Source organism: Pristis pectinata, chromosome 10 (genome assembly GCF_009764475.1).
Source record: "Pristis pectinata isolate sPriPec2 chromosome 10, sPriPec2.1.pri, whole genome shotgun sequence".
NCBI classification, from domain to species: domain Eukaryota; kingdom Metazoa; phylum Chordata; class Chondrichthyes; order Rhinopristiformes; family Pristidae; genus Pristis; species Pristis pectinata.
This window is the reverse complement of record NC_067414.1, coordinates 12,511,550-12,533,117: the sequence shown is the minus strand read 5'-3', so window position 1 is coordinate 12,533,117 and position 21,568 is coordinate 12,511,550. Positions and strand designations below refer to the sequence as shown.

Genomic DNA, 21,568 nt, shown 5'->3' with positions numbered 1-21,568 from the left:
CCGCCCGTCACCCTTCATCTTCCACCCCCCTCCCCCACCGCCCGTCACCCTTCATCTTCCACCCCCCCTCCCCCACCGCCCGTCACCCTTCATCTTCCACCCCCCCCCCACCGCCCGTCACCCTTCGTCTCCCCCCCCCACCGCCCGTCACCCTTCATCTCCCCCCCCTCCCCCACCGCCCGTCACCCTTCCTTCCACCCCCCCCCCACCGCCCGTCACCCTTCATCTTCCACCCCCCCCCCCACCGCCCGTCACCCTTCGTCTCCCCCCCCCACCGCCCGTCACCCTTCGTCTCCCCCCCCCACCGCCCGTCACCCTTCATCTTCCAACCCGCTCCCCCACCGCCCGTCACCCTTCATCTTCCAACCCGCCCTCCCCCACCGCCCGTCACCCTTCATCTTCCAACCCGCCTCCCCCACCGCCCGTCACCCTTCATCTTCCAACCCGCCCTCCCCACCGCCCGTCACCCTTCATCTTCCAACCCGCCCTCCCCCACCGCCCGTCACCCTTCATCTTCCAACCCGCCCTCCCCCACCGCCCGTCACCCTTCATCTTCCAACCTCCCCCCCACCCCTTCCCCGTCACCCTTCCTTGTGAGTTGGCGCCAGGTTCCCAGCACCGCGGTCAGGGACATATCTATGTGTGTGTGATGCTGCAGTGACCCGTCCTTGCACTGAAATCGGGAACTCGGCCTTTTCTCCTTGGAGAGATGGAGGATGAGGGGAGACCTGACAGAGGTGTATAAGGTGATGAGAGGTATTGATCGGGTGGATAGTCAGAGGCTTTTCCCCAGGGCTGAAATGGTGGCCACAAGAGGACACAGGTTTAAGGTGCTGGGGAGTAGATATAGAGGAGATGTCAGGGGTAAGTTTTTTACTCAGAGAGTAGTGAGTGCGTGGAATGGGCTGCTGGCAACGGTGGTGGAGGCTGATACAATAGGGTCTTTTAAGAGACTGTTAGATAGGTACATGGAGCTGAGAAAAATAGAGGGCTATGGGTAAGGGACATGTTTGGCACAACTTTGTGGGCCGAAGGCCTGAATTGTGCTGTAGGTTTTCTATGTTTCTATCATTAATGCTCTCGTTCCTGGGAACGCACCCCGAGCAGTAAGTGAGGTGCGGTTTAGTGCAGGAAAATGACAGAGGTACAAGATCAGCTGTAATCCTAATGAGTGGTAGAGCAGGTGCAAGAGGCCCAATGGTCTTCTCCTGTTTCTGTTTCTTATGCTCTCCCGCTCTTCGGCAACCATTCTGCACACTGCCACTGCAGACTCCACAACTTCTGGTGGTGGAGTCGGGCTGTGCTTGGAACCTGTTCAAACATTGCCTTTTTGAAAAGAAGTCGGTGTTGGGGGCATTCTAGTTGCCAACGTCTTTGTATGTTCCTAGAAAAGTGTGATTATTGATTGGAAGATCAATTTTTAACCTTGTTTTTTGTCTTATTAATGTAACATAAGCAGTTGCTGTTTTTCAAATGTTTGGTACCACTTATTGCCTGTCTTGTTGACTTTGGGTTGTTGCAGGTGTGCGGGTTTATGCTGCTATGAGGGGAGAGGGGGACTGTGTTCAATACGCCTCAGTGAACCTCTGTTGAAACTGCGACCCAGACGTGACTTGGTTGAGGTATGTGCTATGTAATCCTGTTTAGTTTGTCAGGAACCCTGACAAAGGCTGTTAAGTGTTTTTTTCCAATTTTGAATACAATGCAGACTGGTGACTTACAGAAGTTCTTCCTCCCAGCATTAACTGTGTTCATGGGCCCTTGGTATAGTCCAGTCACAGGAACAGAACTCTTGAGCACTTGGTGCCGGTTCAACCATAGAAAGCATCCTATCTGGATGTGTCACGACTTGGTATGGCAACTGCTCTGCCCAGGACCACAAGAAACTGCAGAGAGTTGTGGACACAGCCCAGTGCACTACGGACCCCAGCCTCCCCTCCCTGGATTCTGTCTTTACCTCTCGCTGTCTCAGTGAAGCAGCCAGCATAATCAAAGACCCCACCCACTCGGGACATTCTCTCCTCTTCTATCGGGTAGAAGATACAGGAGCCTGAAGGCACGTACCACTAGACTTAAGGACAGCTTCTACCCCACTGTGATAAGACTATTGAATAGTTCCCTTATACAATGAGATGGACTCTGACCTCACGATCTACCTTGTTGTGACCTCGCACTTTATTGCACTGCACTTTCTCTGTAGCTGTGACACTTTGTACTGTACTACAGTTTTTACCTGTTTTTACCTGTACTACATCAATGCACTGTGTACTAACAATGTAACTGCACTGTGTAATGAATTGACCTGTACGATCGGTATGCAAGACAAGTTTTTCACTGTACCTCAGTACAAGTGACAATAACATACCAATACCAACAATTAATTCAACGTTGCGTTGAGCTTCCCAGAGATACAAAATGCATAAATCTGAAACCCAGTGGAGATGTGTTCTTTCCAGCTGTGTGGGAATGGCAAAATTCAAATTCCTTTGCTCTGACAGTGTTGTAATCCCTGCAGTGACATCAGCTCGCTTTCTAATGCAACTAATCTTTACATTCACAACTTGGGGAAACCATAACATGTTGGTTGCAGTTTAAAATATTGAAAGATTTGGAATTGGATCTTGAACCTGGATTCTTTCCCTTGCTTTGTGGGCACTTGCATTTTACAATGAACCTTGCACATCCCTGCTCACTCCCACTCTCCCTGCTCTGTTCTTCAGAAAAGCTGCATTTGAATATTGTTTCTGTCCAGTTGATAACAGATTTAAATATCATTCCATTATTTCATTCAAACAAGGCTTAATTTGGTAATGTTTGTGCAGTTCCCCGTTATAGTGAGAATTTGCCATGATAAATCCCTGTAGCCAGCCACTTATCACAAAGTGATAAGTTTGCAATTGTTGTAGTTGTGTATTTAGTCATTACATAAGAAAGATGCACAAATTTGTAACTTGGATGTTATCCACCTTGCCAACGCCAGTGGTTGTTCCCTTTCAGTTTCCACCCTTACACACTACAAGTGACCAACGTAAGTGGCATGTTTATAGTCCCTGTTAGCTGCTGCTTCTCTTTTCAATGTATCTGTTGGTCAGCAACACTAAAGGGATGTGTGCCAGGTAAATGGAATCCCACTTCCATCTAACTGGATTGAGTGGAACTGTTGCATCTGCCAAAAAAAAAATTCTATCATGCAGCCCAGAAGTGGCATGTTCCAAAGCCATTAAGTGGTATGTCATAGAGTTGTACAGTGCAAAAACAGGCCCTTTGGCCCACCATGTCCATGCTACCCAGAAGTGGCATGTTCCAAAGCCATTAAGTGGTATGTCATAGAGTTGTACAGTGCAAAAACAGGCCCTCAGTCACGTATCTATACCAATCCCATTTGCCAGCACTTGGTCCGTAGCCTTGCATACCTTAGTAATTCAAGTGTTTGTCCAGATTCTTCTAGATTTGTATGTACACCAGGGTGCTAGTAAAGAGGCAGATGGCATGTTGATTATTGTATCTCCAGTCATATCTTTTAAACACTTGTCGTAACTTATAATTCCATGAGAAAAGGAGTAGGGAAAATCTGGTCTCTCCAGGTTGTTCACCAAGGTATAATGGCTAGTGCATCACTCAGCAAACAATCCTGGTCCCACATAACCTGAGTTATTTGTGATGAAAGTAAATATTTATTCACGTTGAAATCTTGGGAGAGGCAGACACTCCTGGTCAGTAATAAATGCTAGAGGAGGATACTGATTTTGGGGGTTTTTCTAAAGTCGTGGGCCAACAGCTTATCTGGGTGAGGAGAGTTGCTTTTATTGCGGTGCTACTTGCTTATGTAGGCCTTTAACATGAACTTCACTCATGTTAATGAGTGCAACCTTTGAGTAATGGCAGCTTTGGAGTGCGGCATTTGTTGACCTATAACCACAGAAATGCAAGTCTGTAAGGAGAGATCAGATTTGCATTGTGATTCAGTTGAGAAAATGGATTGTTTTATGAAAACTGTTTGGAAAGGGAACTGATTACAATAACGCAGTTTTGCTTTCTCAATAGACACTGTTACATGAAATGATCCACGCCCTGCTGTTTGTCACAAACAATGACAAAGATCACGAGTCTCACGGACCTGAATTCTGCAAACACATGAGAAGGATCAACGGGGTGTCTGGAGCCAAGATCACTGTAAGTACTAAGGCAGGCTCCAATCAGGGGTTGGTCTCTAAATTCTTCCCAAAACACACATCAGTCCCACCTTCTAACAGCTAAAGCAGTGATGAATAAAGCCCAGTTCATCGGGGCTGGGGATGGAAGAGGTGATTATGGTTGTATTTGATAACCCCAAGACGGTAAAGAGCAGTTTGTCTTGGATTGATTTCTGCCCATTTGTCCTGGCTGCAATTCCATGTTGTTGGGTTTGGACAGTCATTGAAAGTTGATGTGCAGGCGCAAAAAAAAATTAGGAAGGCAAATGTATGTTGGTTTTTATTATGAGAGGAATAGAGCAGAGAAGTAAAGACATCTTACTGCCTTGATGCGGCCACGTCTAGATTTTCATGTACAGCTTTGGTCTCCTTACCTACAGAAGGATGGGTGTGGCAAAGATTCATCAGAGCAGCTTTGCCATGTGGGGAGAGATTGAGTAGGTCTGTATTTGTTTGGTCCTGGACTGAGACGAGGAGTTATTTTGTCACCCAGAGGGGAAGTTGTGTTGAATGAGGAGATCTCATTGGAACGTACAAAATTCATAGAAGGCTGAGAGTTTAGAACCGGGGATCAGAGATCTGAGAGAGATTTCTTCACCCAGACTCTGGTGAAGCTCGAGAATTCTGTGCCCAAGAGGGTTGTAGAGTCTCAGTTGTCGAGTTGAATGGACATGAGGGTGCAGAAAGACTGAGGTAGAAGAGCAGCCATGATCTTAATGGATGGTGGAGGAAGCTTGAAGGGCAGGATGGCTGACTCCTGCTCCTATCTCTTATGTTCTTAAACGCAATCCAGTGAAATACTGGCCATCCCGTGTAGCATACGAGCTGTGGTGTGACCTCCTCTCCAAGTCGGAAAGAGCTGTTGGTCCTGGCTCTGGGACAAAAGTACTGAGATGTGCTGTAGTTTCTCAGATGAGCTGTGATCTGGATGAGCTCCTTTTGTATATGGTTGTGGAGGGGCCATTGGTTTTCTAAAAATCCTTATTATTCTGGCCAGCAGGAAAGAATGAGAGTGAAATGCACAGATTGAAAGATGCACCTGAAGCATATTTCCAGCTCCAGATTGGTTGCTGTTTTAACAGTTGAGCGGTTGTTACTAGACTGTCTCTTTCAGATTTATCAAACTTCCACGACGAGGTGGATGAATATCGGCAGCACTGGTGGCGTTGCAATGGGCCCTGCCAAAACAGGCGGCCCTACTACGGTTACGTTAAACGGGCGATGAACCGGGCACCATCGGCTCGAGACCCCTGGTGGGCTGAGCATCAGCAGACTTGTGGTGGGACATATACCAAAGTCAAGGAGCCTGAGAATTACAAGGCAAAGAAAGGGAAGGCAGAAGGGATGCCAGAAAAGTTCTCAAAACCCCCAAAGGACAAAGGTACTGAATATCCCTGGGTGGGTGTGATTAGCGTATTGTTTTGGAATATGGAAGTAATGAATTGTATTCTTGGTCTTCGCACTCATTATAACACCAGACAGTTGTATATTTTTGACTTTGAAGGGCGAGACATAATAGTGATTAAAGCAGTTTTCTCTGTTTCTGGTTATCAGTTTGCAATTCAGCAGGAGCTGAGACTGATTAAATGTCAGCTTTCCAAAGACAAGATTTGACTACCCTTCAGACTTAATGCCCCATTCACTTAAATTCTTGAGAGATTTGTTCAACAGCTGACCCCATTACCTATTTGGGTTGGTTCTTAAGTATTGAAGTCAGAGGTAAGGTTTTTTTACACAGAGAATGGTGGGTGCGTGGAACGCACTGCCAGCAGAGGTTGTGGGGCGGATACCTTAGGGACATTTAAGAGACTCTTAGATAGACACATGAATGATAGAAAAATGTAGGGCTTTGTGGGAGGGAAGGGTGAGATAGATATTAGAGCAGGATAAAATGTCGGCACAACATCGTGGGCTGAAGGGCCTGTATAGTGCTGTAATGTTCTATGTTCATCAGCTGGGAATTAACAGAATTCCTTAACTATCCTGCTCTTGTTTTGTTGTGAGCTAAGGTTTATTGAACAAGAGTTGCCCAAATAAAGCAGTGAAATCAAAGTGTTTTGCCTGACAATGTTGAGACTAGCGCATATGTTGTCCAAGAGTAGCATTACTGTGAAATGGGGCACACTTTATCCTGGGGCACATTTCTATACCCATCGAGTTAGTTTGTGTTCTGAGAGACCAGGCCACTTTAGAGACCAGTTAAGACCCAGATATATTGATATGGTATTGTGTTGCATTAACTTCCCTGTAGTGTGACTGAGAGTGACTTTGCCACATGGACTGTAGCAGTTCACAATAGTCCATCACATATAGGGCATTAGGCACGGCCAATAATGCATTAATTGCCGGTGACACCCAGATCCCAAGAGTAAATCTCTGGATTAAAGTCCTAGTGCACATTATGAAGTGTAATGTATACAGTTTGCAGAACATGCTTGGTGATCTTTAACAACTTTTGGTTTATTTACTGAAGACAACCACTTGGCTTTGTGCGTAGTCAGCCCAGGATAGTAATCATCTTTGTCCTGCTCTGTTATTTAGGTAAATCCATGGGCGTCGATATACGTACTGTCATCCCGTTCAGTGGAAAAGGTCATGTCCTTGGAGGCTCCAGCCCCAACTCAGCCCTTCAACGTGCATCCCCAGGGAGGATTCCTGAGAGATTTCTCACCCCATCGTCCCACCGTCTTCCCTGGGGTTCTGAACCTTCCTCGAGGTCCTGGACCATTGAATCTAATGGGCAAGAAGCTGTTCTAAAGACCTCGAGTTTGTCTAACTCTCTGCTGGCAGATTCTGGGTCACCTGGACGGCCACTAAAACGCCCTGGAGACTACCCAAGCCTAAAACCTGTTAAAAAGTCTGTCTCCAACAGTAGGGCTTTTATCAGCATCAACGGGTCACCTGTTAGAATTGGTAGTGTGGAGTTAATGGACTCTGTGAAGAAGAAAGTGCCAAAAAGTTGTTCAAAACGCCTCATCTCTGACTTGGATGGATCGCCTCTCCAAAGGGACAGGAAGAAGGTGCGGCCTGAGCCATCCTTTCCCAGAGGGACCATTTTGCATGTGTTTGGTAAATCGACTACAGGCAGACAGGGAGGTCAGTCTGCTGGGCCAAGCACTTCCAGTGAGGCTGACTCTGAGAATCAGCACTGCCAGAAAGGCGCAGCCACATTACCTCCACAGGCAGTGGCTCTGGCCAGTGAGGGTGGCAGCAGTGTGCTTGTTAACTGCCCAGTCTGTCATTTTGCTGTCTTGGCTTCTGAAATTAACCAACACTTAGATTTGTGCCTTCAGTGACAGAGTTTATTAGGAAAATATAAATTGTGAGTTTCGCTTCAGAACTGTCAGGGTTAGTAAGAATCTCTAGGAGAGGCTGGGAGTTAATTTGGGGGCTTATCTTGCCCACAGATATTTTGTGGTTTAACCTGATCCCTGCTTAACTCTTATAGCCAATTAAAATGTTGATTTTTTTTTCAATGCCTTTCCTGCAAGCCAATTTTTGGATCTAAGTTACTTGAATATTTTTCTAATAAAGTTCACAGTGACCTTTTTTCCATTTGGTATACGGTGGTGTAGAGGATTAAATAATACCAGTAGATGAATAATATGTTCTCTCTGAGATAGTTACATTCTTTGAATTCACATCTCTTGATCCAACCACAAATCTGCTGTATTGCACCTTTAACAGCTGTATTCTAAGCTGCCATGGTCCAGGGCTCCAGAATTCCCTCCTAAATATCTCTGTTGTGGCTTCTTCTTTCACTTGTGCTCATTAAAACCTACTTCTGACTGAGCTCTTGGTCATCTACGCCATTTTGTTTGTGACTTGGCATCAGTTGTTGTTTGCTTGTGCTCCCATGAAGTGCCCTGGGATGTTCTACTATGTTAAAGGTGGATGTTGCTGTTGAGCCAATCAATCTGTTTGAGTCAGATGTTTGGATTTTATTTTTTTTTAGGAATTGGGAGTCAATGACAGCCAGCAATCCGTCTGGTGAAGGTATCTCCACTGTATTGTTGGGAAGGGAGTTTTGGGATGTACACCCAGTGATATACTTCCAAGTCAGGATGATGTGCAATTAGGAGGGGAATCTGCTAGTAGAAGCTTGCTGCCTTCATCACGGTAGTCTAGAACGTGGGCTTGGGAGGTGCCATCAGAGTAGTCTGGGTGAGTAACTATAGTGAATTTTGTAGATGGTACTGTGCACCAATGCTGGAGGGAATGTTTAGGGTAGTTGGGGTGTTAATCAAGCAGGCTGTTTTGTCATGGAGTCACTTACACCTCCATGCCAAGTACTTTACCCATCTACACTAATTCCATTTGTCTACATTAAGTCCATATCCTTGTGTCTTGCCTGTCTAAATGCATCTTAAACATTGAATCTGATTAAGTTGTCACCTCTGTCAGTACATTCCAGATATCAACCACTGTTTTTAAAGACCTGCCCTGGACAGTGCTTCTTGAGTTGGTATGGCATTCATCCAGGTAAGTAACAACTAGATGATGGAAAGGAGGGAAGTCACTCGTTGCAGGATGCCCAGCCTCTGACCTGCTCAAATAGCTGTAGTTATGTGATTGGTGTGGTTAAGGTTGAGCTTTAGGTCCATGGTGACTACCAGCATTTTGATAGTGGAGGACTCGGAGATAGTAATGACACTGAACGTCAAGGGTAGGGTGTTAGACTTTCTCTTGTTGGAGATGGTTGCTGCCTGGCACTTTTGGTGTGAATGTTACTTGCCACTAATCAGCCCATGCCTGAATGTTATCTAGGTCTTGCTGCATGCAGATATGGGCTGCTTCATTGTCTGAATTGTTACAAATGGAATTGAATATATGCAGTCATTCCCACTTCTGCCTTATGATGGAAGTAGGGTCATTGATGAAGCAGTTGAAAATGGGCCAATAACTGCCCTTGAGGAACACTGGCAAGTGATATTCTAGTGCTGGGATGTTTTACCTCAAGTATAGCTATTGTTTTGTGAGGTGTGATTGAACCACTGGAGTGTTTACTCCTCCATGCTCATTGACTTTTTTTCTTGTGTGGAGGGCACAGCCAGAGTAGCAGCAGGCACGGTGCACTCATTGAACCAGTTGATATTCTGACTTGCTTGTAATGGTGGATTGAGGTATACACTGGGCCCTGAGTTTACAGTTGTGAAATTTTAAATTTCTGCTGATGGTCATCAATGTTCCATGACGCCAGACCTTGAGCTACCAGTTCTGAGTCTATTACCAATTATGATTTGTGCCACAGTATGCAATGGTGGTGCTCTTTGTGCAAAGATGGGACTTTGTCCTCGACAAGGACTGGTCACGGTCACATCCACCACTGTGCTCACGGATGGATTGTGTACTGACGTGGATAGTCTCTTGTTTTTCTATTTCTATCTGCCACATTCTCTCTCACTCACTCACTGTGCATCTCCCCTTGAAGCCTCAGTACCTGCAACCCCAGCTAGTTCTGTCTCACTTGGGAATTCTTGGATCAGATTTGCCACCCTCCAGTCTGCCATGTTCTCCATCTGATGGTCCTTTTACCATCCCACTCTCATTCTCCAAAATTAATCCAGAATTGCCCCACACCCCTGTTGGGCTTGCTTGAACAAAAATCTGAATCCAATTTGGAAATTCTGTACCCTCTGTCTTTTACTGAATCCCTGTTAATGCTTTTCTAATTCAAATCTTTTGCTATTTTACCAGCCTAATATTTTTGCACAATAGAAATGTGCTCAATTGTCCTCTTTTGATTTGGTACTCCCAATAGTGTAACTGCCCTTTTGTTTTGTTCCTTTCAGTTGAACCCATATAGTCTTGTGTGATCTTAACATTCTGATAGCTGTGATGTTTTTTTTCTCTTTTATCCCTATCTCTCATTTGACAAATCTGTAACCAGGAGAATTAGGCTGCCATTACCCCTCTGCATTCTTGCATTTGAGTACATATTCATTAAGCACAACCAGACTCTATTTATTTTGCCAATGCTTATTTTCCCTGCCTTACAAACTCTTAATATCATGCTTTCCATTTTCAGATCTGCTATTCTCCCTTCTGAATCTTAGCTCGGCTCTCGCTCTCTCTCTCTCGCTCACACACACCGGATGTGTGGCAATACTTGCGGGCTGCCCCCAGAACACTCCACACAAAAATATGTAATTCACTGTGTGTTTCAATGTACATGTGACTAATAAAGACATCTCGTATCTATCTTGGATCTACTAAGTTCACCTTCCTCAGAACTTGCCCCAACAGATCAATAGTCCTCTCTGTTACATCTCACTAGCCCTGCATTTATCCACACATACCTGCTAGCATATAGTACTGGAAATAATCTGGAGATTCCTACCTTTCAAGGTCCTGACTAATCTCTTTTCTAACTAAACTGTCTGCAGAACCTCATCCTATTTTCTACCCACCTCACTTGTAGAGAATGTGATCTCTGGCTATTCATCCTTCCACTTTGCTGTTACATACTCACTCCAAAGCTGCCTTGATGGCGTTGCCCAGACTTGTCATTCTGGAACCTTCAATCACTAGAGTGTACAACATACTAAGAAGATTTAGAACAAAAAGCAGGAAATCATTTAAAAATAAGGCAGTGCAATTTACTACTGGAATTTGTCTGTGCTTCGGCCACCATGTCAATGTGTTTTATAATTGGACTTTTCCTGCTTTTTGTCCTAAGTCTTTGTCATATAGTACAATCTTGTGACCAAGGGTTCTGGAACAATTTTGGGTACCACACCTTAGGAAAGTTTTAGAGTAAATAACAGGATTTCTAGTAATGTGCAGGGACTGAAAGTTGGGCTTGTTCTTTAAACAGGAGACCAAGAACAGATTTTACAGTGTGATTACAATCATGAAGTGTTTTGAGCAAATACCATTTTCAAAGGTTTAATTGTTGATATTTGAAGGTCAGTTTAAAACAATGCTATAGATATTCAGGTCAGGCAGCATCTGTGGAGAAATTGAGCTGATGATTCAAGTTGCTCTAAAATGTTGCTGTTTTTCTCATTATGGGCATTGGCTAACCTGCATTTAGTGTCTGATTTCCAGCATCTATGTATGGCTTTAAGCTGAATAACACATAGCAGGAGAACAATTTTTCATGTAATGAATATTTTAGGATTTATCATGGACTATCTGATAGGATGGTGGAAATAGATTTGGTTGAAGCTTCAGAAAATTGGATAAGCAGTAAAATTGAATAAGCAGAAAGAGATGCAGGTATATGAGGAAGAGGCCAGCTAATGGGACTGAGTGGAGTGTTTGTCAGAAGAGTTGGCAAGGACTCGGAGCTGTGTGACATTTGTGCTGCATTATTCTGTGATTCTATCCAAACTCTCCCATGTTTTGACTAACTCACTATCAAGTCATTCTTTCATCTCAACTGTTCAAGTCTCTCCAGAAGAGGTTGTACCAAATGTGATCATGATCAAAGATTTAATGCCTTTCACATTTTAAAAGATAATGCTGTGCAACTTTGATATGGCACCTGACATTTACTAAAATAACTTTTTAAAGTTGATTATAAAGATTTGGAGAAACAGACTACTTCCTGTCTTTATTTTAATATTTGTATCACTTATCAATATAGTAGCCTATCTGCTGCAGTTTAACCAGAAGAGGAATTTTGACAATGGGTTGCTGTGGATTAAATACAAAGGATGCCAACATACCCACAAGATAACTGACTTGGGCTCAAATTGTAGACTGATTACAAAATTGTCCCATTGATTCTGTTTATCAGTGAAGTTCTTCAGTTGTATTTAATACATACCTCAAGTCTGAAGGAGTTTATATCTGAAATGCTCATAATTCAAATATCCACTATTAATATTTTATAAAAAAGCAGTTAACACATTTGTTTAGAGATGAATTTTGGCATGTGATGGAATGTTCTGCTTCTGCAATTCCTGAGCTTCAGATGAGCATTACTTTTGGGGAAATAAGACCATGGACTGGTCAAACTCTCATCTTTCTGCAAGTTCACTGTTAATTCCAATTATAACACATGTACTGCTCCTCACCATTATGAACTGGTAGTGCACACAAGTCAAAACATTTAAATTAACCAGAAGTGCAAGGTGATCTCTCATTTGGTTATAGCCCACATAGCCACAGGAAAACAAAATCAAAAAGAGCATGATATCAATAAACTCAGGCTTTGATTGGATTAGCACTGTTAATTTATTAAGGGACATTGACAAATATCCAACCAAGTTTTAAATGTTCTTTTAACAAACTAGTTGGAGCAGGGTTTTATATAACTGAAATGGTTTAGTTCCATTACCTGTATGTAAAAAAAAATCATGACTGTTCAATTCTGAACTAATGTTATCAGAGTGACCATCACCCTTGTTTATGGAACAATTACTGAGGTGACCATATAACCCTTCACCTCATGTTAAAGTGTATAACACATGCCCCTATTTCAGGAATGATCCAAATATCAGAGTAACCAAAATCCCCACTTCAGGAGTGACCCAAATATGGGCCAATTTAAGGAGTGGGCCAGTCGGCAGAGTGAGCACACAATTCCCTTTTCTGGAGTGACCCAACTGACAGAGTGATCATGTATTTCAGGAGTAATCCAATTATGAGCCTGATCATGTGGTCACTTCTGTAGTGACCACATGGCTCCATTTCTAGAGTAAGCTAATTAGCAGAGTGATGACATTAGCACCCATTTTGCAGTGATTTCCTGGATCCAAATAGAGCAATTGAACATGCCTTCATCACCAGACTGGGCAGTTTCACATTCACTAAAACTGCTGAATTAGACATGTGCAAAGCGAGATCTTTTCCTGGTCTTCTGGTGATGCTGTGAAGCACACAGCATAAATAAATATTAGTTGTTTTGGCTGTTTTGTTAACTTCCATATACAAGGAAAAAAGAGCTAGACTCACTCCAGCCATTTTTTTGCTGCCTCTCTTACCATTGCAATTCCCACTGACTATTATGCCCTGGATTAGATTAAGTGCCTTTACCCTAGATATTTCTGCATTTGCAAAAGCTTCTGGTTTTGTTGCCTTAACTGCAGTGTAAAAGTTAAATGTATCTGATTATCAATTTTAAGGGACCTTTTAAGAACACTATAACTGCCCTGAAACTCCACCACCCTTGTCATTTAAGGCTCTATGTGAACTGATGAGATGAACTGAGAACTCATTTTATGATTTTGAGGCAAGTGCAAACAGGCTCCTCTTGCTGAAAACAGATTTTTCCACACTGGCTATTTATAGGAATCAGTGACAACAGGAATATCCTCGCTCAAGACTAGATTTCAAAGACAGCTACACCAAATCCCCAGATTAAACAGGTGCTTCACAAAAATTTAAGAGTGTTGTCCCATTAGGTGTTAAAAATTGAACAGTAAACTTTGCCTTTTAGACCCTGTTGTACTTTTAACTGAATGCTGTTGTCAAGAACACATTTCAATACTATGTGTACAATAATGTTTACATGAAACAAACTCTGCATTTACATAACTTGTATATAAAAAAAAGACACCACAGGTGAAAGCAATTTGAAGCATGAACTGAGCAGTATAGGGATTTCCTGCTTCTGAGCAGTGCAGATCAGCTTCTTGTGACCTTGGATTCTCAAGTAAGTGATCAGCTCACTGTATCCATTTGAAGCATCATTTTTCCCCAATTTGGGTGTAGTTCCCACTTTGTGATTTCAAAAAACCAACAAACAGGAACCATCATGCAGTGTTTGGCTGCACTCAGAGTCTGGCCACAGTAGCACTTTTCATTGGCATCCTGGGCACTGCAAAAGAACCAACAGTTAACTGGTTTAAAAAAAATCTTTAGATTATACACCACAGATGACTATTTGGTCCATTATAACCATTACTATTACAAATTACTATTTAAAATAAACAGAAATACTGCCAAATATGCATTAGGTGTGATAAGGAGGGGATGAATTTCCTTGGGGACCATTAGCTATGTTACATCAATTCAGGAGAACACACACCAGTCCACATTGAGGGGTCAGCGGTGGAAAGGGTGATCAGCTTCAAGTTCCTGGGTGTCAAATGTCTCAGAGGATACATCTTGGGAACAACACATCGATGCAATCACAAAGAAGGCATGCCAGCAGCTCCATTAGGAGATTTGGTAGGACACCAAAGACTTGCAAATTTCTACAGGTGGAGAGCATTCTGACTGGTTGCATCACAGCCTGGTATGGAGGCTCTGATGCTCAGGATTTCAAGAGGCTGCAGAGTGTTTATAGACTCAGCCAGCTCCATCATGGGCACAACCCTCCTCACTATCGAGGACATCTTCAAGAGGCGGTGCTCAAGAATGCAGCATCCATCATTAAGGACCCTCACTATCCAGGACATGCCCTCATCACATTACTACCAGCGGGGAGGAGGTACAGGAGCCTGAAGACCCACACTCAACAATTTAGGAACAGCTTCTTCCCCTCCACCATCAGATTTCTGAACGGTCCTTGAATCCATGAACACCTGCCTTCTATTCTTCTGTTGCACTATTTATTTATTTTGTTACTTATAGTAATTTTTATGTCTTGCACTGTATTGCTGCCACAAAACAACAGATGTTATGACATATGGCAGTGATGATAAACCTGATTCTGATCAAGCCACAGTGACGGGCCAGGAAATTCATTCCACCAGCTTGTCTCACCAATATTGTCAGCATGGCTTATGCTGAGTGGCTAGATTTTGAACTTCTACAATGACATGTATTTTGTTAACTTGCAATTTCTAATTTGCTCCTTACCGTCTGTAAGGAATCAGAAAGTTGTAACATGACGCTACAAGGCACAAACTAGTGGATCCCCTAATCTGCTCCTGCTTAGTGTCTAAACTGCCTCCAGTCCGTCTATTTGCTAACTTTCAATCAATTATGCAGAAGTCCTGCTTAACATACTTCCATTACACAGAGTTTACATCCGGAAACACTACTGCACGTGGAGATGCATGATACACGATATAGATTGTACAAATGAAGCTATGCTGTACATATGGTACAAACAAAACCACATGGCAGGCACAGAGTTGTAAGTGTTCATGCAATTATTATGCTGGTGGAAAATGATGATAACAAAACATACCCAACATGTCCACCACCCTGCTGAGAGTCTGTTCATTCACCTTAAAGATGATCCCATCCGCTCTGTAAAGCAAAAATTCAATAATCTGATCATATCCTCAGAGTAGATACAAATGCCACAATGCTATTTTTGAAACTGAACTGCTCAGATACATTTTATTGATACATACATCTTAAGTTTTTCCACAGCACCTAGCCGTGTTAAAGCAGCCAGTGCATTTTTTTGCATGTCTACTGAAAGGACCTCATTATACTTTATGGCACCTGTAATCAGAAGAGAAAGTGAGAGTCAGACTCTGATAAGAATAGGTGAACAGCAGCGCTGTAATAAACCAGTGACATGATGCTGGACAACAGATTATTCTGTCATAGAGCACAAGCTCACACCCAGTTCTGATTAGCAATGCAACTCTGCAAGTCTATGAAGCATGAGGGAAGGTGAGAGGAGGACACTTGATAATTAGTACAACCTCCCACCACCTCTCAGCACCGCTGGTAGACAACTTTGTCAGTTACAGCAACCTTGCCCATGTGAATAAAGCCTTTAACGATGACGCACTCAGGACTGGGAATAAGACAAGACGTAAACGCTCCAGTGAAGCCACACTCAACACCACAAAATCCAGTTCAAAAAGGCATTATAAGATCATGATCACAATTACTATCATTATGCAGAAGCTCACAGCATTACTCACATTGACAGTGCAAAATCAAAGCTTCCAGAGTCAAATATACCAGGGACACTTCAAGGAGAAGTCAGTGGGAATGGATACACTAGCAGCTGAGATACCTGATAGAATGAGTTCCGCTGCATAGTTTCGGAATGCAGCAATAAACCTCTTCTCTGTAAGGTCATCAGTAAATTCCAAACGTAACAGGTACTTGCAAATAACCTACAAATTCAAACATTTATAAGAGATCTCCATAGTGTTTTTTTAAAAATTAAAGCATCTATTTAACCATATGTCTTTGTAGAGAAAACCAGAAAGTTAAAAGGATTGTGCAGAAACAGATTTAAAAATACTGTATTTTTAAAACTAGTATTTTACAATGTACATCTAAACATAACAAGAAAATAAACTTTCAACTTAGGACTATTTTTCCATATCTTAAGGTTTGCACAAGTTAACTATATTAGAGCACAATAGAGTAATTGAGGAATCAAAATATTCCTTCAGCAGTTCTTTTTAAATAGAAGACAAATAGGCAATATAAATAGTGGGGGAACAGGATGTGCTTGCAACACAAAATGACCCACTGATATCAATACAAAGGCAACAACTTCAGTCTTGCCAGCATCAGTTACATCCCAAACTCAGTGTTGCTGTTGACGTTAATATGGCAGAGTTAGACAACTACAGAATTATTCAGTAAAGTATGGCTTAGACAGAAACAGTTACTTGTCATAAATGGTTAGTATCCAAAGTTTGGTTTCATTTAGCAGCATTGAATAATTTCAGCAAATGATCACACTGCACTAACAAAGCTGTATAAGAGGCTACAGTTATTTGTGATGAAGGGTTAGGGCAATCAGTGGCTACTGGCTGCAAACATAACCATTGCAGGTTGTGAAGGATTTAACAGGTTTCATACTGAAGCAACATGCACAGTTACTAGGTGACCGAGGACAAGTGTGAAAAACAATGTATGATGTGCGCAAAGACCAAGTAATTCCTAAAGCTAGCCCATTCTTGATGAATTTAAAACAAGCTCTGGAGAAACCATACCAAAGATACAGATAGAACACATATGAAATGTTAGCCTTTTCTCAGGAAGTTTTGATGAAAAACAAACAGAAAACAACAATTAATATATCCTCTGCATGCTTCATTAATACTTGTACAGAAGCACTCATTGGGTACAGTAACTTTGTAAAAGCATGGAATGTACAGAAAATAGTGCACTTGCGGAGACATACACAAAAGCACAATCAATGCCTAACGCTCAATTATTTGTTGAATTCAAGTGTTATTTATGATGTACACTGTACAACACGATATGGATGAGATTTAGGGCACTCTTATTGTGATCTCAGGTTAATCAATTGTCAAAAATTACATGGGAATATAGTAATATGTTAATCTTGCTACTAAAAGAGATATAAAAGTGGTTAGAATTAAGGAACATAATTATTTAATTCACTTGGAACAACCCGATTTGTAAACAAACTGGATGGGTGCTAATCTATGATCAGGGATATTTCCTGAGTTGCCTTTGTCCTGATCATGTCACATATGCTCTTAACATTTGCAAAGGTAATCCCTTGTGTAAGCAAGACTTCATAATGTATGCTGTGATTCAGTATTTGCATCTAATACCTTATATATACTAGAGCATGTCAATTTATCCAGTGGTTCTGCTTTAGCCAGTTCACATCAATTGCTGCCTTCACAGTTAGATTTAGTGGTGGTTCCATCAACGTCCTGGCCAATATTTAGCCCTCACCAAAACAGACAGACAATCTTCTCGTTACCACATTGCTATTTGCGACAGATGCTGTGCACAAATGGCTGCTGCAATTTCTATATTACAGTAATGAGCACACTTTAACAATATTTTATTAGCTGTGAAGCACTCCAGGTTATCTCCATGGCGTGGATGGCACACTGCAAATTAAGTTTCCTTATATATTTGCAAGGATTCTTTCAGACATTATTTAGCTGACAAATTATTCAGCATTGTTTGGACACAGTGATATCTAATTCAGGCCTAATGTGTGACATTGCGGAGAGGTATGGTTTGACATTATACACCTGACCTATACAGAAATGCAATTATAAAAAAGAATTATCACAGGTCAGACCTACAGCCCTGAAGTGCTCTGCTGTATGTACCAATCGTTAATTATCTTTGTCAGTATCCCATTTAGTTTCTCAAGCAGATACAAAAAGGGAACCTTAAAGTGCAGGCTGCCATGGAAAAATACAAAAATAGGACAGGAAAATATATAGATCACAGAACAAAGTTTAAATTAAAATTAAGAATTACCAAGCCATGGAGATAAATGTTATACATACAGATCTATACACATGGGAAAAAATAGATTAAAAATAGCCTGCAGGGGAAAAAGGACCTTAGATCTATCAAATCACTCACTGTATCCTTCTCCTCCTCTAGGTATAAATAAATGTTGTCCATTTATACCGATGGGCTTCCTTGGTAACACACTCAATCCTCTATCCTTTAAGTGAATAACTTCTGCCCATCTTCCTTCCTTAGTTCTAAACACTTCATTTCTAATACAACAGTACAAGATGCATAAAGGGCACAACTGAAGAGCAAAATCACTTACAATTATTGCATAGTTAACAAAGATAAAAGAGTGAAGGAATCAAACCTAATAGTAGATTTAGAAAGGCACTATGCAATTTACATGTGAACACAGACATCTGAGAGAATTAAAGTATTTGCTGCACAGTATTCAAACTAAAATAATCTAATTGAAAGTAATCCATTTTAAACTACGAGGAAACAGAAGTTTAAGTGTTTGAACAGGAAATTCGCCACAGACCTGATAACCTTCCAGAAAAGGTGCAAACATCACTGATAAGAAGGAAATGGTGGCATTCCCTTTCTCAGAAACGTAGAGATCTGCCTGAGACCCCTGAATGGCACCGCTCTTCATCAGCAAGTACAAGCCTTCATCAAAATCCTGCAGGGAGAAAGACAGCAAGAGCGAGTTACACATGAAAAATATCTTATGCCAAATGGATTGTGATTCATGGTCCAGATCACAAGCAAGGAAGACACGATGTCACCAGTAACAGCAGTCATGGCCAATTGTGTGACCAACAAATTCTGTATTCAGTTACTCATCTAGGATTCCGATGCAACAAGTTTTGAAAACTTGTCACCATCTTAAAAATGTTTTGATTTAGCATTATTGGAGGCAGGATTGTCAAATTGTCTAAAACACTCAATATACAATATATTTTAATTGATCTTAATAGTTGTAAGTGACTTTATGAAGTGCACCACCTTCTTAATAAAAACACAGCTGAATTTTCCTATCACAAATCATTATGAAAGTAGAAATGTCCATTTTCTCCTTGGGTTATGCCCATGGAGGAATTAAACAGTCAGTTCCTGGCCAAGATTTACTCTCATGTTTTACTTTACGTTACCTTGACAATATTTCCTGGCAAGAAAACAAACTCATCAGAGAGAACTTCACGCAGGTAGCTGAAGCAGCCATAGATGTCCTCTGGAAGAAATTAGAGAAGGGAATTAAGAGCAACCTGCGTTTCTGATTGGAGGAAGCCAGACACTCTTTATTTTCTCTTACTGGTATGCAGAGATAGATTATACTTTAAAACATGTCTTTGCATGTGTTAGAAAATGAAGGTGCACTGTATTGCATGTCATCACCTTGTACTGTCAGTTTATTCAGGTCACATCCACATACATTTCATACAGCATTCATCTTGGCAAAACTATCACCAGATACCACTGCTCAGACAGCAGAAAGGGTACCAGAAGATGTCCTACATTTTTTTGGACAATGCTCTAGATGAGGGACAGAAGTTGAGTAAAACTGTTTAGTTATAACCACATTTTGTCTCTGGTTGGAATCTCAAATCCAGTGTCTCTTTGCCAGCATGTTCAAAGTCCACTAACAAATGACAAGATGGACAGTAATACTTTAAAGTGATGGGATCGGCAGATTCGATTGACATATCCAATTTAATTAAAATAAGCCTCAAACAAACAAGTTTTTTTGTTGAATTTAAGTTTAAGATTGATTTTCCAAATTGAGAAACTGAGCCCAGGGCCAGAAGATAACCCAAGGAGCCACTGAAAGAACCATTAATGATAAAATGGGTGAAGAGAAGATGAAATAAATTGGCAAGTTTTCAATTGGATGACACAAAACTTTTTTAAAACCTTGTCAAACGGGAGGACTCCAGGGATGCTGGAGTTTCAAAGTTTTGAAACCCCGGGAAACAATTTCTAAAGGTGGTCAAATTTGTATATATTCTATGTATTTTATATATGGAATATATTGTATTCCATATATAAAACATATGATTTTATATATGGAATACAAATTTGTCACTTCAACCTTTAATTTGTTGTGCTTACTAAAATGATGGGTAGATTTAATATCAAAATTAGCTTTTGTTGACCTCAAGCACTGCCAAGTCAGACAAAAGCATGATCACATTCTCTTATGACTCTCTGCACCCACCTGAACAATACGGCTTAACCTGTACTCTGACATTTGTTGTGGAGACCAGTACAATTTTTATGGTGACAGCCTATAAATAGAAACTCCGCTGAAATTTTTTTTAAAATCATGATTCCCACTGCCAGCAGAGAGAGACGGCCTTCACTGAATTTGTCTGATGTAGATTTAAATTAAACTCTGAAGATGACAACCCACTGTCTCCTCAGTTTAGGTAAAAGATAATGGATATTTTTCTTAAAGTTATGTATTTACCTCTCCTGCAACTTTGTGCGTTTTGAAATGCAATTGCTACCAAGGCAGGGCGCACAAAGACGTGCAGTATCTGATTTCTGTAGGAAGCACACATTAGCACCGAGATTGTGTGCTTGAAAATCTTTTCCACTGTGAATTTAGCTGGAGTGTCTTCTTGGCAAAGCACGATCTGGTTTTTGATTGTTTTCACTATATTGTGGTGTAGGGCAAGATTGGAACGAATCACTTTGTCAGGCGTTAAATTTTCTGGAATAGATCAGAGGTCATTAGTGCATTCATTTCATTGTATACACATACAATACAAACAAAAAACTGATACATGATGAACATATCAATAATTATGTGATTAAAATAAAACATTCTAAATTGCTTTCTCTTTAAGAGTGACTTTTTGCTCCATAGACTCTGTCTACACTTCTCGCTGCCTCGGTAAAGCGGCCACCATAACCAAAGAACCCACCCACCCCGGACATTCTCTCTTCTCCCATCAGGCAGAAGATACAAAAGCCTGAAAGCATGTACTACCAGGCTCAAGGACAGCTTCTATCCCTCTGTTATAAGACTGAAGTTATAGTTTTGGTTCAAAACATTAGTTCAAATTTCAAAAATAACCTAATCCGTCAGAGGCAGTTCTGGATAGTTTTGAACAAGGGAGAATGAAATAGATTTTCTTTTAAAGTTTCAACTTTTGACCACTGCAAAAGTTATGATTCTTTCAACCCAAGAACATGTAACTAAATAATGAGGTGTAATTGTCAGCAGACAGGTGGGCAAAAACATGCAGTATTTGATCTCAATAGGATACACAAATTAGCTGCTGAAGTTACAACATTCGTATCCTAACTGC

At 41.5% G+C, this 21,568-nt stretch overlaps 1 protein-coding gene across 1 annotated transcript in view; it reads right to left on the bottom strand.

Annotated features, from left to right (window-relative positions):
• Positions 1 to 11,802: 11,802 nt before the first annotated feature.
• gnpat (glyceronephosphate O-acyltransferase) overlaps positions 11,803 to 21,568 on the bottom strand; it is a 36,376-nt gene continuing 26,610 nt past the window's right edge. The window contains 7 exon segments of the mRNA XM_052024543.1: positions 11,803 to 13,962; positions 15,283 to 15,344; positions 15,452 to 15,545; positions 16,072 to 16,174; positions 18,793 to 18,933; positions 19,406 to 19,485; positions 20,722 to 20,967. Of these exon segments, the coding sequence (XP_051880503.1) occupies positions 13,919 to 13,962; positions 15,283 to 15,344; positions 15,452 to 15,545; positions 16,072 to 16,174; positions 18,793 to 18,933; positions 19,406 to 19,485; positions 20,722 to 20,967 (770 nt within the window). The 3' untranslated portion in view covers positions 11,803 to 13,918.